Below are 18,716 nucleotides of genomic sequence, written 5' to 3'. Positions count from 1 at the left end.
TCACTTGAATTCCAAAAGGTGAATTTGCATTTCTGTTATCATAATTGACAACTTAATTTGTTGCAGATGTTTTAAAGAAAATGTAGAAATAGTAACAGAAAAAAAAAAGTTAAAAAATCAGCTCCTAAGAAATATAATTTAAAAACTTTCTGAAGAAGGCAACAATCATAAAATTCCTTGTCTTTTAATAGTCTCCTTTTTGATTGTCTTCAAGCAACTAATATAGCTCTGTCAAAGAAAAAGCAAGAAACTTTCTGAGGAACCAAAATAAATACTGAAACTATGATGAAAAGTATATTTTGAGTTGAATTTTCAAAAGACATCTCTCTCCGAAACTGCTTTATCTGCTGCCATGGTTCTAATATTACTCTGTTACTAGCATGGCAGAAAATGTTCAGGATGAGGAGTTACAACCAGCTTATCCCATTCTAAGAATTCATTAAAATTCCCAAATGAGAACACACATAGAAAAATTTCTTATCCACTTCTTGTGGTTTCAGGAGGATTGGTTAGAGCACAACTACTTAAGATCATTCTTCTCTTGAAATCCAAACCCAAATGACAAAGAATGAAATACTGTGGCTCATCCAACACAGACAGATAACCCACTTTACTCAGATTCCTGCCCAACCTCTTGCACACCACTCCTGCTGCAGTATCAGCTCAGAGCAGTCTGGAATTTCCATTAAATTGCATGTGGATTGGTGGGGTTACTTTCATTATAGCAATCATTCCTTTAATTAACAATTACTGAGCAGAGGTGCTATGAGAATTCTTTAATGATGGTTAAATAACTGTGAAACGTTCATATTCAAGCTTAATAAATTCAGATCAAAGCTGCTTGTTTAGAATGAACAGTCTAATTTAATGATAAGAACTGAATCAGCTTTGAAATAAGTTTAAATCAAATTTAAAATATTGAAAAATGTGACAATTAAGGAATAGATGTATGTTCAGTTTTGCAACCTTGAAAGTCTGCCCTAAAAAACAGGACACATATGATTTACATTTTAGACCAAATCCAGAAGACCAAACCAAGAGAAAGTTATTGTATTCATACATCCATGTCCCTCAGAGTAATTTTTTAGCATAATGTTGCACTAACTATTAAGATTTCAAGGAGAATTCTGTGAGCTCAGAATTACCCCTGAGGCTTGGAAGTGCTCGTTTGGTCTTGTAGTGAGGCCAACAAAGCAAGGCTGTGCTAAGTAGCAGACTAAAGGCAGGTGGGGGTTCCCCTCTGACACCTTGAAGCCCTGGCAGGACACTGAAATGTAGCCCTGTGATAACTAGGCATTGCTAGCTACTTGTTTCCCACTGACCAATGTTCCTGGCATTATACCAGCCCAAGAATCAACGATTTTCCATATTGATATACTGGAACGTATCCATACAATCATTTTGGGGATATTATTCCCAAAGTTCTTATATCTAGATATATTTTAAAAACCTCTTTCTGGACAAAAAAAGCCAAAGTTGAATAAGCTTAACAGCTTCAGGAGTTCAAATTTTCCTCCAAGAAAACCCCAAACCCAACCCAAAAGCAAAAACATTTAGCTAAAACGGCTGATTTGCCAAATTTGGAGCCTACACTTTGCAGCTCTGTTGAAAAACCAAGATTATTTTTTAAGATAAATTCAGCTTTTATACAAGATACTCTCATGTAATTTTAATACCTATTAATTTCTGTTACCCAGTGGTACAGAAACACATGGAAATGAAAAATATAATGGGCAGTCAGGGAAATTTATTCTTATTCAGAGAATGTACTGGGGAAGCTTCCAGCCAAATTATGCAGAGGGATGCATGTAGGATGCATAGTGGGAATTCTTTTAACCTCAACAATTTCTCTTTATCTGTTTATCTGTGATTCAGCTACTTCTCTGATAATTGACCTGCAATCTCTTTCTGCCTGTGTTAATCATACCTATTACAGCTTTGAAGCACCCCTTCAAAATGTAAAGGAATCACAATTTATCATTCAGGAGAAAGATAATGAAATGAATGACTTAGCTTTACTTCTTTAATTTAAATACCTTGAAATATCTTCTTATCATGTCCAGTTATGACTATAGAATACTGGAAAAAAGCAGCTCTTATCTTTCCAGTTTAGAACAATTTTTCCCTATATTTGGACATGTTTTATAACTTGGAACTATATTTGCATAACCTTCCCGAAACTATTTCAGGAAACTGTGTGAGTCTCTTCTATATGCTAAAAACTAAAACCAAACACACTCACACACGCCCAAGTGTCCTCAAAAAGTCAAGACAAGGAAACATTTAGCAGGATCTTCCAGATTAACTTCAAACTTTTATACTATGAAGAGTAGCAATCAGGAACACAAGCCAACTAAGGAAAATTCTTCCTTTTATTTTATTAGTGAAACTGAAGTTGCCTTCTCCCAGCATTCCAAATCGCTTTGTTGTCATTATACAGTAATCACTTTTAGAAAATAAGTTTTTAAAGCATAATATTAGTGCTATTGTATTTGAAAGGAAATTATTTCATTTATAAAGACAGAAGAAGCAAAAATCTATGAGGAAAATGTGGTCTAGACATATGCCTGTAAACTCTAGTCATATAATAAAAGAGAAGGTGATACTCAACACCCATGGATCCACTGAGTCCGTGGACTACTCTGGCTTCTGTTATCGAGGTTGAAATCCTGTCATTATCTCAAACTTAGTGTCACCTGTTTGAAGATCACATGAATGTGGCAATAGAAATATATGGAATGAGTACACTGATATAAATCAAAGGACCTGGGAAGTGTGCATCATGGGCTGCTGTCTTCTGTGCCTCATACATCTTGACTATGAAATTTTCCTTGTAAATGCCTTGCCATTAGAGTCAAAACTGCTGGTGCAACTAAAAATTTCCTTTAGTATATGGGGCTGCTTAATGCCTGGAAATTTTCTTTATATGACAATACATACTTGAATATAATTTTTTCACTTTTTGAGAGTTGTTATTATTTTGTTATGTATAATAGCTGTTGAGAAGAAATCGTTTGGCTCATTCAGACATTCGAGCATTTTACTGATGGCATTGAAAAATTTACATTGCTTTTTTTGTGGTGAATATGAGTATTTTCATTCCAGCTTCAGCAATAAGAGGTGAAAACTTCAGTATAAGAAAAAGCAGAAAAAAGAGTGTCGTACTGACTGCAAAAAGTCTCACAATGTAGTTTAGAACCCTGAATTTAATCTGTGCAGCTTTGTAACATATTTATATAAAATCAATAACACCAATATAAACATGGTCTCAGTTGTACCTTATTGTCATTATTCAAATCTCTTCTCATAGCCTTGATGATAGACAACTAAATTATTACTTATAAATGAACATTATGTATTATATGCATTTATGCCAAATTTCTTTCTTTATGACTAACAGGAAAGAAAGACTTACCATTCTTCTTATAGAACATGATTTCTCCTTTAAATTCTATCTTTTCCTCCAATGATTTCTCAATTTGAAGAATCATCTGCTCATTTGTTTCAGCACCAAGTAAGAATTTACAGCTGCAGCTCTTCTGCATGACTTCAGTCCGTGCAAATCCAGCAAGCTCGCAGAAGCCATCAGAGCAGTAAACAATGGGGAATCCCTTAGCCACCTGAGCATTTGCAAGGATAAAGTTACTATCTGCAGAAGAACACAAAAGTAAAACATGAATTAAGGTCTAAATTCTGCACTGCTTGACACAGTACTTTCTGTAACATCATAAGAAGGCACAACTGGACAGATATTGTAAAGCAAAGTCTCAATTGCCTGCAAACAAGGATATAACTTCTGGTTTCAGACTAGCATTCTGAAATTAAGTTAAAGATCTAGTCCACAGATCATATACAGTAGTTCTTCATGGCTTTGTACAGTTTGCTCATTGTTTCCTCAAGGAATACTTTATGGTAGTTGCCTCTGAGATAGAAGCCAGCACACTGAAGCAACCACTTGACCAAGGACTGGTGAAAAATATCAAAATTTTGGAGAAATTTCAAATGCTATGCTGCCACTCAGACTACTCTACAGTCTGAACAGACACAGCTACATCATGAAAAATCCAAAAATCTCAATGAGATAATGCTGACCTATGTCAGCAAATTAATTTATTCTACATAATTTTGGCAAGGGAATCCTTAAAAACACAGTTGAGTGACACACCAGGCAACATGGAATTAAGGACATTCTAAACTACAAGGAATTATTTGTCCTTTATGGGGGGTGGGATTGATTTTGTTTTGGTTTTTTGGTTGGTTGTTTTGTTTTGTTTTTTGTTCATTTGTTTGCTTTATGTTTTCTTTGTTTTTGAGGAAAAAAGATTACATTCAAAATCAGTCACCTGTCATTTGGAGCCCCACCATACTTCTCCCATATGAAACAGGCACATCAAAGATTCACCATTCTGTTATATTTAATGCTCTTTATATTTTTTCAGTGTGTTCAAGCTGCAGCTATGGTGTATGATACATTCAAGAGTAGAATATTGACATGGACATTAATCAACCAAATGTGGTGTCCTAATTTGAATTCAAATCTTTGGCAAATCTAACAGTTGAACCGCTTGGCAGCCTAATAGCTCATTCCAACGCCTCTCTGAAATGGTTTTGAAGGCTTTGCACCTCAGAACTTCATTTTCAGGCTCTGAAATGTTTTTGAAGGCTTTGCACCTCAGAACTTCATCTTCAGGCCACATCAACAACTCTGATCCTTTACAGCATTTTCAGTTATCAGGGAGACCCTTTCCAGATAAATATGAACCTCTCATACAAGTGTTTTGCCTGTGTGTCCTTACCTTGAAGTGAAAAAAAAAATGTTTTATGGGCAGAATCTGCCTACATTTCACATGGAGGGAGGAAAGACTATTTTTTTACCCATTGCTTGTTAAGTAATGTTTACCTTCCAGCTTGCTAGCAGGAGCTTAGGAGAAGTCTAGTCCCAAGACTGATGCCTCTCATTTTTCAGACTTATGTGCAAGTGAATTCATGTGTATGTATTAAGGGGAAATACTATTAACTAATCCATAATCCCTTGATAAATATTCATAAATTTAAAGAAAGAGAAATGAATTATTTTAATGGAAAACTCAGGTTGATATACCTAATACCCATACAGGGATATATTATTTATGACTGGGAAGGGAGGAACAGAATCCATACACTAAAATAGAGGAAAAATAAGTCTGTTTTTCAATGTTAACTGTCACAAGAGTTCTACATTTGTGAAATCCCCAAAACCAGCTATGTTACCCTTTAATTACTCAAGGGATAAAACACTATGTCTTATACTGCTTTCTGTATTTTAAAGACAATGGAGGTCTATTAAATGACAAATTTTCTCTCAAGATTTTCCTTCAGTCACCCACATTTTGTACAAATTTAAATAAATTCTTTCAGTAAATGATTGTTATGTTAAAATAGTCTTTTCCCATTTACCAAGTAATGTGTTTTTAAAATGCATTCTGGTTCAGTGCAGTGCTTGACTTGGCCTGTCATTTTTATTTGCCTAACTGGGGAATAAGTATCATTACCATTCATGCACTAACATGCTGCTGCCCCTGTCAACACAAAACTAAATCCCCACACTGCCAAAAGAAATAAAATCAAAGGCTTGCAGTGCATAATGAAAGTGTGACAGTGCAAGACCAGCAGATCATTCATACCAAATATATTTTTAGCTGGCAAATTAATTTACTTCTCTGTTTCTTGTTGTTTATGATGCAATTATGTGATGCAAAGACTGCGGTGGGGTTTTGTTTTTCTTTTTAATTCTAATTGTTGAGAGTTGTATGGAGCAGAATCTGGAACATCAAAAGGACACAAAAGGTGGAGAGGATGTGCAGTAGAGAATGAATGTCATTATGAAGAGCAATACACTGGAGCTTACCAAGCATACCATGCTTTTATGAAAAATATAAAGTGGCCAAAGTCTATTTTCCCTTTCACCAAAATGAATCTGGAATAATTGTGGTTGCTTTAACATTCATGGAATAAACTGGTTTACTTATAAATGCCAATCCAGTACTAGCTAGAATAACAGCCAGTCTTTCTCTTAATATCAGCAGGTGTCTGATAAGGCTTGTAAGCCCAATTTTACTGAACTTTTTGGAGTTCAACAGCAAAGCATCAGGAAAATGCAATCAGAATTATATTTGCTTCTCTTATTGAGCATGCACCTATAATCCCAAACTAAGGGACATATCTAAATAATTTGTTGAAAAAATTCTTGTCATAATGAAAAGGACCAAGGGATATTATGCCCAGTAACTGCATGTATCATCCAATTATTCAGCAACATTTTTAAAGTGATTAATATTTACCCATTGCATAAAGAAAATTAAAAAAAGCCCAACAAACCTATACCTTAAAATATTCTGGTTAAAAGTCTGTTTAGATCTGTAATTTATTTCTATGTCTTCAAATCTTTAATATACCTTGGTATTACTTGTGTATGTAGAACATTATAAAATATTTCAAAAAACAAGTATTGAGGGTTAAATTTCTATCATTCAGTCTCTGTTGTGACACAAATAAATCCAGTACGTAATTTCATTATCTTCAATGATAACTACTAGCTGGATTTTAACATCTAGAGTAAAATAAATGACATTTTCTTTAGAATAATTCATTAGAAACTTATGGACTGGAAAACAACATATTTTATTATTTTTGAACTGGCAGAAGGAAAGCTGGAATGAGTGATACTAACCTGTTAGTCTGTGTATATTGGTCTAAGTTTGTGTGTAGATTGCAACACTTCCATTATAATACAGAAGTTGTTGAATTCCATACTATGCTTTCAGCACTTTGGCTGGATTATTAAGTTATTTTGTTGATCAGGAGACAATATTAGATTACTGGTGATTTCTTTTTAATTTTATTTTTAGATGAGAAATACATCCAAGCAAAATACTTGATCTATTGAGAAAGATGTAATCCTGAGCTTTGGAGCAACAGAGTAGAGCTGTTGAAAATCTGAAAATCTGAAAATCTGTGTAAGAAAGAGCAGATTTGGAGTATAAATCTGGTGCAGGTAGCTCAGTTTGCCAGCTGCTCACTGAGATGCAAATTGAGCTTCGAGTGGGAGCCCGAGATAAGAGACCATGAGCTGCCAACCCTTTGATTAGCAAAGGGTGCAAAGATGGGTGGATGGACTCTGGGAGACACAGCAGGAGCAGAGGACTCAGGAGAAAGGGAAACTTGTGTGAGGAGAGCCTGTGACGGTATAAAATCCCTGGGTTTCCTTTGCTGAGAGTCCTCCTTGGAGGCATCAGCTGAGGCTATTTTTGTGCTGCTGTGCCATGAGCAAATGGCTTTATGGAAAGAGTCTCCTGAGCTCTGCTCTGGGAGAGCTGGGGTGGATCTGGGAGGGAAACCTGGTCTGACTGAGTGTGGGTGGGAAGGGAGTCATGCTGGCACCTGTCGTGTCACTGGAGCCACCTCCAGGGAAGGGGCCTTGGTGCCAGCAGTGGAAGTCTGAGCTGGGAGTGAGACTGCCAGGGAGTCCAGAGAATGGGCAAAGTGGATGCTTTCTGAACCACTCGACCCTAAGTTTCAGCTCAGAAATTAAGTGGTGTAAGTCTCTGCAAAATAAATTTTAAAAAAATGAAATTGGATATTTGTATATTAGCTTTGCATAAAAATTCTTGATTGTTTGTCCAAGCCTGCAAGAGTTGTGTAAATAATGATTTAAAAGGGCTCCTGCTAACATAGGAAAAGAAGCTTAAACACAAAATGTCCAACATTCATGAGGTTTTCCTTTAGCATCAAGTCAGCAGAGATGGATGAATATGAGACTCAACCCCGGCTTGCCAGTACAATTCAAAAGCAGATTATTTTCAGTTGTGATTCTTTTACTTGGAGCTCATTTTCCATGAAGATCAAGTTACTTTTTCACATGAAAGTTTGAAGGAAGACTATTAGGAGCTTGCATGCCTGCCTTCATTTCAGAAGTAGAATATATTGGAGAGGATAGGACCTTGATCAATGGAAGACTCATGTGGTTTTCAGAAATCTCTGCCAGAAACACAGCATAAAGCCAGAGACAATCAAGTAAGACAAACCAGAACCATGACAACTGTACCTTCAATCACAGCCTTAGACAATGTTGCCTGTTTCAATGCTGTGATACCCAAAAATCAAATCTGGAAATTTTGATCTCATGCCATCTGATACAGAGAATCTTATTCAGCAAGCATCCCATGCTAGAGTTTTAGAATTGAGATAATTAAAGAAAAAGGCTTTATGCAATGCTCTTCCTCCTAATTAATGCCCACAATTTATGTGTTTGTAATGACACTGTGTTACATTTATACTCTGCACTCCTTTCATGAATCCTACTGTCACATCCAGCAAAAAATGACAAAAGGATTTTTGCTTTAATACTGTGGCTATGTCTGCTGTAAATCTCATCATTGTGCTTCCCCAGTTCTTTTCACAAATCTTTTCAATCAAAGTCCAGAAGTTTTCATGAGGAGAACACCTGACTTGTGCAACTGAGAAAAGCCAACAAGCATTCTAATTTTCAAAGTTAAATTATTTAAGAATTAAAGAGGAAGAAAAAATTCCTACAAAAGAAAAAATCTTTAGCAATTGAAGAAGCTGCATTAAATAAGCAAGTGACTCACACAGTTACCCTACATCTTGTAGAGCAATCCACAAGTTTTCTAGATGAAAGGATGTACTACACTTACATTTGATTCCACAGTTTGTACACAGGCAACTTAACAAGGGAAATCTCATTCCAGGTTCATGCAAATTACCGTGACGGAGAACACAGCCACATTAACAGTTAAGATTACTGATTAATTGAATGATTAAAGCAGTGCATGAAAACATTTAGCTTTATGTCAGCACATTTAGATGCAAGTGAATTTAATTAGAGCTCAAAATCGTTCGCCAGCTAGTGTCCTTTAAATCTGATTGAGACCAAGATGATTTTTATAATGCATACACTTCCAGACATTAAAAGTCCTTTTGAAAAATCTCAGTACAGTTGACTGGGTCACTAATGTGAGGCAAAGATTTATCTAGATCTAAATCAGAAAAAAAGCTGATTATACTGATATTTTCTCTGACTCTTCTCTAAAAAAAAAAAAAAAATATACACCAATGAATTTATAGTAGTACAGTAAGAGGAAAAACTATTGCATTATAAAGCACAAGTATGGACTGACGAACAAAAGACATACCTTTGTAACTCACTGTAACCTTTATAATTGATTTAATTGGCCTATTCATTTCATTACAAGGATTCATAAAATTGGATAACAGCTGCAAATTTAGAGTTCTGAACCAGTATTTGAAGTACCCAGGCCTATAGACTCAGCTAAAGGGGTGATCTTCCATAGTTCCCATTTGATCTGAACTAGCAGGAATAATTTACAGCAAGTAGTAAAGTTCTGAATTCAGCAGCTGAGAAATAAACCTTACACTTTGTGTTTACAAAATAATATTTAGTCTGACAGTGAAAATGCTTTACTAGATACAGTATTTATAGCTACAAGAGGTAATCTGCAATGCAGTTCAGCATGGAGATATCTAAGCAAAATTTGGGCATCTGGTTGCTAAATAATTTCCCAGTCCTATTGATAAACCAAAGATCATAAGCCACTTAAGAGACTTGGTATTTAACGATGTCCAACCCAGCTTTCTTTGCCATTAGTGCCTCAGGTCAATACTGGAATAATGACTGCAGCTTTCTGCATGACCAGTAAAATTACCTGCTCCTGTAAGAAAGCAGACCAAAAAGCCAGACTGCATCAGAGAGAAACAAAGTGAGAAACAAAAGCAGTAGTGAACCTCGTGGTGAAATGGGCTTCTGGCACCTTAGCAAGGGAAAAAAAAATCATTTGTTCCTCCGTTAGAAATCTTTGTGCATGCTCCTATTGCTTTTCCAATCTCAGTATCCTTTGAATCTATCTAAATTCTAAGACTGAGAAGGACTTTGTTGAAATAGTAGTACTGCTGTGGCTGCTCATTTGTCATCAGAGAGCACCTTTCAAATAAACAAGCAGTGCAATTGTAAAAGGTGGACTAGAGTAAAGGAGAAAAACTTTCAGTAGAGTTGACTTTCAAATTTTTCAAAATTAAACTCCACTAGTAGAAGCAAATAGCTACATCTTTTCATCAGAAGGAAATATTAATTAGTCTAAAAAAACACTTTGCTTTTGATTTTATATTAACCTGGAATTACAAACTTACATATGTCAGCTGAATCAAGGTTGCAACAAAATATTTATTTTCCCACTCTTAAGCTTTTGGATATTAATAATTTTTTTTTCAGAAAAAAACTATTACATTATATTTGATGAATTTTATTTGTCTTATTGATTGTGCAGTGACTACCAGTGCATGGTGCAGATGTAACTAAAAATGCTATATTGCAGCTGTCAAATATTTACATGCCAGCTTCATAGGCATTGAAGTGTTGCAAGTAAAACAGCACATGGCACTGGGGAAAAAAATCAGAAAAAAGAAGACATTACCAATCAAGAGACACTGCAACTCATGAGTCACCAGCATGTTGTGACAATGTGCATTGTCATCCAGAAGTTACTTGCTGGGTGCTTGTTTTTCTGACAGAACTGAAGCCTATATCCCTCATGAGGGAGTTCAGCTGCTGCTCAGTGCATTCTGTGAGTGCCCACTGCACAGCAGGGTGCACAGGTTCACATTTCCAAGGGAATCATGTTTTGTAATTTCTCCAATAAAATACATGGAAATTTTAAGTTCATCCACTAGGCTGAAGAACCATTTGTTTAGCCCAGCTATATTTGATTTGCTGTTTGTTTTGTTTTCCCAACTGTTCCATTGATTTAAGATTCACCTGGAACTTAGAAATGGAATTGCTATAAATCAAATTAACACATAGGGTTTCTCATAAGCTCAAATCACGTAGCCCAATGATTTAAGAGCCTGGGACCATGACTTGCTTTCAAATGTTCAACTGAGAAAAAGGTTTGCAGACAACACTCTTCCTGAATAGAAATATTTTCAAAGACAAGGGCCACATCATCAACAAATATTTACTAATGTGATCCTGTCTGTACCTTCCTTTGTCACTTGTCTGAAGTAGAAAAGAAATAAGGAGTTGAAAGCTGTTTTGCTGACAGCTGTATTAAGCACTATGCCACCTACTCACAACTGGTGCTTGGTTTACACACATACTAAATTTTCACCATTTCATAATATTTTGTGGGCTTAGTATCCTGCACTTGCCTTTACTACGCACATGCCTGATGAACCTATTTATAATGCTATTGCAGTGGATAACCCTTTGATATTTGCACTCAATGTATGCACTGCTACTGACAGTGCAAAGTATGAACAGCCATATGTTACAGATTCTGCTGAGAGCTAGTGGAAGAATACAGGGAAAAACATTTACCTGGCATTATTCTTGCATAACTGAGAGGAAGAGCATAAGCTAGACATTTTGAAACCAGTGTGAAATGGCTTTGAAAGATCATGTTCCTGGCTCTTTGAAATCTAATGCTCCTTTCTTCTTATGAGACCGTGTTAATTATGGATGGTTGCTCAGGGGCTTGGAAAATATCTTGATACCATCTATACTGGAAACAAGAAACTAAATTTCTTTATAATGTGATGATGTGGTGTTCAAGGAAATTTTCACCTTATCACTTGAAGTGGATATGGTCTAGAAGACTCAAAGTATCTGGAACTTTTTGAGGTAAAGGACCACATATATGAACACACAGCAAAATTGCCAGGGATTTGAAATTAGTTTTGAGATTTTATGGAAATTTGTTTCCCCTTTAAAGTGATCATGTTAAAAAAAAGTGTGGCTTCTATAAGTCCTATATAAAAGAATGTTATCAATAAGGACATACAGCAAATCTTTTCAACACAGAAATATAAAAAGATATTAGTGCAAAGAAAGTGGAAAATCTTTATGGTCCTTCCACTTGCTTCTACCATGTGTGGCCAGAAGGTACTTACTGTCCACATGCTGAGCAAAGGGAAGTTTCAGCCATCATTCCCAAAAATGAAGGAGGAGAAATTCCACTTGCAGCCCTGGAATTGACCATCGAAGAAGAAAACCAAGCTGTCCCCTGTGGAGAGACTCCACTGAGTTGTGAATCATAACCATACTAACTCTCCTCTGCTGACAGTGGGGCATTTTCTGCCAAGGTTCCTCTCCTGAACAAAATTATGTATCCTCAGAATAAAACCAGACCCATATCTGGGTTTTAAATTGAAGGCAGAGGGGACAGTGGTCATCCTTCCTCAGCACCATCTGCCTAATGCAGCACTTGGGCTCCACCGAGGGTGATGCAGGATCCTCAATTTTGCATATAATTTTCATTTTCACCGGCAAGATACCCAAATGACAATGACAAAACCACTATCTGTTCAGATACCACACATTGCTACTATATCCTTTGAATAAGAAACTTTTTTCCATTTTATACAAGTGCATATATACTAACCTGAAGGTGTTACTCAAAGAGGCTGAAAGCTGATTTTCATGTATACTAGACCTTATACATAAATTCTGGGCTTTTCACTGTCACTTTTATAATCCCCTATGACTCCCATGACAATTTCATGACAGCTAGTGGTGAGTTTTACTTATTGATTTTCCCTTATAAATATTGTAGTTCAATATTAAGGTGTCAGAACTTTTAGAGTAACTGTTCTGAACCTTTGTAGTTTATATGCTCATCTCTCAATCCCTGAAATTAAAGGATAATCTTGAGTTAATTTTAATGGGGAGAAAAAGCACACTCCCTTGTGCCTCTTCCAGTGAAATGAGTTCTTTGTAAACAGCAAGGATTTCTGCACACAATTTTCTCAGAGTAGGAACACTAATCTGAAATAATGCCATGGAAAAGAAAGCCTGTTCCAAGAATGCTCTTCTGAAAAATTGACGCAAGTCATATTAAAAATGCTTCATAAAATGATGACCAGTGTCCAGGAAATGCCATTTCCAGAGGGCAGAGTTGTATACAGCTCTATCTGCCATAATAAAGAATTACACAGTATATCCCAAACTCACCCTTTCTGAATAAAAATATCCTAAGAATTTCAATATGGGGATCACTTACAATGTCTTGAGCAAAATCTGTAAAAACCCCAATATTTAGAGGGTGGAAAATGATGAGAGGGAGGTTACAGGTGAAAATGTAATTCAGTTATCATGTTGAAAAAAAAACTAATCACCATGTAGTGGATTTCTCAACTAAGAATGAGCTCATAAAAAATCCAGGGGAAAAATGCTAAAAAAATGTGGAAGGATGAGTTTTATTGTAGAATAAACAAGTAGAATAACTTTAATGGAAAAGCAGATGTGGTAAGTAGACATGGGCTATTATTTTTTATAATAAAGTTTCTATGGACCTCCTGGAGGGCTGGCATAGTTTATATCAGGAATACCTGAGCTTGGACCTCCTGGTTTAGGCAAGATATACAAATAATTATGGAAGAAGCTGCTTAGGGAACCAGAAAGGCTTGATTTGAACAGTGCTATAGAATGGTTTTCTGGAGAATAATCCAGATTTTGGCTGAAATGAATGTGATCTGAAGATACAAAACATCTGGTACTTTTTTGCAATAAAGCAGTACATATATAAATACACAGTGGAATTGTCAGGGTTTTGATTACCTTTAAAAGAGAAAAAAAAAACTTTGGACTAAGTATACAGGATATACATTTCTTTCTACTTCTATAAGTATACATTTCTTTCTCAATGAAAGAAATCAGGTCCAGGAAGAGATTGCTATAAAAAAATCCACGGAACGAACCTCTAGAGACTTAAACAGTGCAGATAAGAGAAGAAATACACCAAAATAATGACAGGACTGGAGACATATGTACCCAAATCTAGACCTTTTTGTGTCTGCTCGCTTTGTTCTTTTTCTAGTTCTGTTTTACAGGAAATAAATTGACTAAGTATCACAGAACCAGCTTTGGTATTTCTAAAGCAAAAGTTTTATTCTGCCACGGAACAAAACCAATGCCCCTTCCCACCTCTTTTCCCCCAAGTGCTACCTAAACATAAAAAACCCTAAACCTCACTTCAGACAGAGACTCTCAGGAGAACACTAGGCCAGTGCTCAATAATTAATCTAAGTCCCAAACCTCCAAAATCCCAGGAAAATGTTACCTATTAACTGTACTGCAGTGAATCAGTATCATTAGGGAACCAGGTAATGTTTCTGAGAATTCTATCAGTCAAAGCATACAGATTCCCCTAGAGTTTTTAATTAAATTCTTCTAACTGGTCCAATATATTTTAAAGTAAAAAAACCCCAGTTGCTGGTGCTGTACTTTCTAGACAAAAGCAACATAACTTTTTTGTTCCCCAGGAAAAAAGTATAGAATGCTTCAGTCTAATTACAGTGTTGTTATGGGAGGTACTTCAAAGTCTTGATTAGTTTTTCTGGAGCCCAATAGGAAAAAAGTGATGAGAAGTTTCTTTACAAATGGCAGCAGGTGCTTGTATCTAGTTGCAAAGTTTTCATGCTAGAGAGAATAATCTTTTTGATTCTGAGAGTTTGGAAATAATTTGTAGAAAGCCAGATATTTATATCTTTATCTCATCAAGTAAAAGTGGCACTGACTGAAAACACCAAAAGTAGAAGAAACCTATAAATTACAACGTGATTATACTTCCACATTTCCTATGCAATCTGATGATATAAATGTGGAAATTCATTGCTGCTCTAAATACTGTTTTGAAAGTAAAAACAAAATTAATTCAGAGACTAAAAATTAGTTGGAGAATTTAACCAACAGCATCATATACACCAGCAAAAATGCTATTTGCAAACCAGATTGTGGCCAAACCACCAAAGTCATGTAAAACCTTTCCTTTAACCTCAGTATGGAGGTCAGGAGTTTCAACTCCACTGGAATGGTAGGAAGTGACAGCTTCAAGGCAGAACTCAGAATAAGGATTTATTTATCATATGTGGAGGGTGTGGTGACCAAAATCTTTCAGGTCTGGCATCATCTTAAAGCAGAGGAAGTGGGTAACATCAACATTAAGCCAGGATAGAAATCAGAGCACTTCTGTACTACATTTACACAGCCAGGCTCTAAATCTTGAGTAAATGCACCTGACTGTGCTCATGTCTTTCCTTCTTGCAAATAAAGGTCAAAGAACATCTGCAGCTGAGGTACTCTAGAACTAATTTCTTAATTTGAAATTGCTCTGAGTAAAGAGAAAAAAAGGTACATATTTTGTTGCTGGTTTTGGTAGTTTTCTTTTTATACTAATTGAATAAGGTGCACGAAGTAGGAGTCTGAACTAGAGGATTGTGTCCTGATGAAGGAAAATTATTCCATTTCAGAGAACTCCATATCTGTAGATATAAGTAAATAGGGTAATTATACACACTGGGCAAAGCAGCATAAATTAACTTTAGGTTACAATAGCAATAATGAAAACTATGGGCAAAACTTCACAAAATCTACAATTCTTGGTCAAAAATAACAAACAAAAGGTATGAAGCATGACCTTTACGCTCAAATAACCTCACTCAAGAATAGAAAACATGACACAGTGGATTTGCATCAGAAAGAGGAACAAGTGTTTTGTGGTGTCTTTGGCACTGTAGCCTTGGCAATGCTATGGCTTTGTGACCTCTATGTGCATTATTGAGGCAGTTTTCAGCCTCTGTGGTAGTATTTTACTTTTATTCTCCACATACCAAAGTTGGCATATCACACTTCTCCCTGCCTTGCACCTTCATGGCTGAACAGTGGTGGCCTCTCACAGTAAGCACATAACACTGGTTTAAGAATGACCCCTCCATTCCCACTGCCTCCTTATCTCACTTCACAAGATATCAGACAGACCTGAAACACGTGCACATGCAGGTAATGATTCTTGTATCAATCTATGTATCAATAAATGTTAACCTGCAAAATGTGCATACCCAAACTTAACAAGTAATAAATACAATACACTGCTGGCGAATTCATCAACTGGCACTGATGCCTCATTTAGTGATAACAACCAGTGGTGAAGAGAGGGAGGGAGGGTTAAACAAGGCTCTGATAAAAGTGAATAGCAATAGAGAAAAACCAGGTGAAAAATCATCTACCTCACTGCCAACCACTGCGCTAGAGATCTGCCCAGAGCTCTTCAATGAATACTGTCACTGTTTTCCAAGGTGGCTACTGAATGGTTTTCCTTTTCCCCTTTTCCCATTGCATTCCCTATCCTTTGTCGGGGTTAGTAACTAATTGCACTTTGTTAGATGTTTATATTCTAGGCTGCTTTATGAGCATACCCACACAAAAATTTAAAAAGTCCTCTAAGCTGCTTTAATCATGAACCAAAATTTAAATTAGAATACACTAAAGAAGGGAACACAGAGAGAAAAACTTAAAAATAGGGAAAAAAAATTGATTAAAAAATGGAGGTAAAATCAGGAAATTATGTTAGTGACATAATTGGCCTGCCAATTCCAGAGGACACTGTGGGATACAGATGTCTGCACAGGTCAGATTGTTAACCTCTTGGCTTCACTTCCTCACTCCATTTCATTAAAGATATTTCAAAGAGAAAAGTGCATAAGCAGTGAGTTTTAGATATAATTAAGATATTCTTATTATTGAAGCCATCATAAGAGGTGCTTTTTAACAATAATACCTTGAAGTTTATTTTTCACTATATAAAAATATGTGATTGATTACAATTCTTCAAAATTAATTGGAATACTGTCACAGGATTAAGTTTTGGGCCTGTCCCAGAGTAGTATTTCCCCATGTTTCTAGCCCACCAACTAATTAATTATATTTCAAAGGGTTCTTCAGAAGCAGGAAGTGAATTATGTGTTTCTCTGCAAGTACTACTAACTAGCTTTTACTTAACATCTAAATTTGCTTTTAAAAATACCTTGTCCATATAATCTCTACATTGTAAGAGCATGACTTCAAAAAAATATTCAAACCCATCCATGTATTTTAAACTAAGACTAAAATGAAATAAATATCTAATCAAAGTTTCAAGTAAATGAATTTTTTATGATGTAAAATAGCTTTATTAAAAAAAAATAAGAAGAAACCAAAGGTAATAAGGATAAGCTCTTTTTTTACCAATTCATGCATCATGGTAATGAAAATATAAAACAGCACACAGGGAAAAAATCAATTAAGAAAAGAAATAAAGAAAACCATTTCCCAAAGCTTTTGTTCTTTTCAGGATATAGCCTCAATAATGCATTAACCAACATTTTTGCAGCAGGCAAGAAAAGTAAATATGCTTGGAGCTCTGGAAAGTAGTACACTGGTGACATTTCAGGAAAGGATTTTCAGTTTGGCATTTTATCCCCACATTTTAATGAATGAGCAAATTGGTAATGTATAAATGGCATTTAGAAGACCAAATTCCATGCCACAGACACTAAATTTCATTTTCCAGAGGCACTCTCAGCAGTTCCTTTCAGCTGTAGATGTCATCCAGGCCTTCTGCTTTAAACAATGGTCAAACTTTTTTCTCATCTCTTTACCCACCTGCTCTGGCCTCCACTGCCACTGCAATTCCCAGAACTGTCACTATTTCTTTGGGTGGTTTGAATTCCTAGGAAAGGGGCTTTATGTTGATTATTATGGTATCTGCCTGACTGGATTTAGGAGGCAGGAAATAACGAGAGTGGGACAGAGATAGCATTTGCCTCAAACTTGAATTAAGCAAGGAACTGAGAATCACACGTTCTTGAGCTTCAATCTGTGGTACTAAAAGGTTATAACACAAAGGTTGGTCACGTGGACCTTTGCAGCATTTAGCAACTAATCTCCTTCCTGAACAGCTTTCTCTTCCATTTTGGCTTCCCCAGAGAAGAATGAATAGCCTCATTCAGAGTCTGTGTCCCTTGATCTTATCCCAGCCCTCAAGAGATACAACTGAACCAGATTATTCTATCAGCTATATGCCCACAGTAGAAAACTGAGTAACCCAAAAATCTTTTGTACATATTTTAGCTTCCACAAGGAGTGAAGGAAACTGTGAAATTTACATTTAACATCTTCCTTTGTAAAAAGAGGCAACATTAAGGATTTCACTTTACAAGTATATACCACGTTCCAACATTTTAAATTAATCCCAGTGACATTCACATTTTTCAATATATTTGTATGCAATTATTTGAATATTTAATTTCTGATTATTAGTTTCTCCATTTCTTACTGACATGCCTGACATTTTCAGGTACTGCTCTTAATTATGCTGAAGAAGAGGGCGCTGATGGTGATTGACCCAGTCCTGTTCAGCTGTTGAAACTAAAGAGTAAGTAAGTTTTCACTTTCTGTAAGTCAAACCAAACTAGAAGAGAGAAGTGGCCCATTTATTTTATTTCACTTCCAAACCCAGCATGAGTTATTTCTAAAAAAACTTAGAGAAAAATTAAAATCCATATCTAGCCAAACACTTCTGTTGCTTGGACATGTAAGCAACATTTGTATTGATCATGACATCCTATTTTTGTAACTGAGGTGTTTCATTTCCGAAAGGATTTTTTCTCTGCAAAGTCACAACTAAACAGAGACCACATTCATAACCAGATTAATATGCAATCTATTAAATTTTTCAGGAACAAGATAATTCACAAGAAGCCTGTTTCTCAGCTGTGAGACAGATGTGCCCCACTGATGTTCCACTGCATCCAGCACCCCATCTCAGAACACAAAATTACTGATGGTTGCCTGGCACCATCAGTGATGCTTTCACCCAGACAATGTTTGT

The 18,716-nt window shown here is 36.0% G+C and overlaps 1 protein-coding gene across 1 annotated transcript in view; it reads right to left on the bottom strand.

Moving 5' to 3' along the window:
- Positions 1-18,716, bottom strand: part of KCNH8 (potassium voltage-gated channel subfamily H member 8) — a 176,423-nt gene that overhangs the window by 115,786 nt on the left and 41,921 nt on the right. The window contains exon 2 of the mRNA XM_009086107.4: positions 3,416-3,649. Within this exon, the coding sequence (XP_009084355.1) occupies positions 3,416-3,649 (234 nt within the window). The remainder of the gene's footprint in view (positions 1-3,415; positions 3,650-18,716) is intronic.

The sequence above is a fragment of the Serinus canaria genome, chromosome 2 (assembly GCF_022539315.1).
Source record: "Serinus canaria isolate serCan28SL12 chromosome 2, serCan2020, whole genome shotgun sequence".
Lineage (NCBI taxonomy): Eukaryota > Metazoa > Chordata > Aves > Passeriformes > Fringillidae > Serinus > Serinus canaria.
This window is presented reverse-complemented; position numbering and strand designations above follow the sequence as displayed.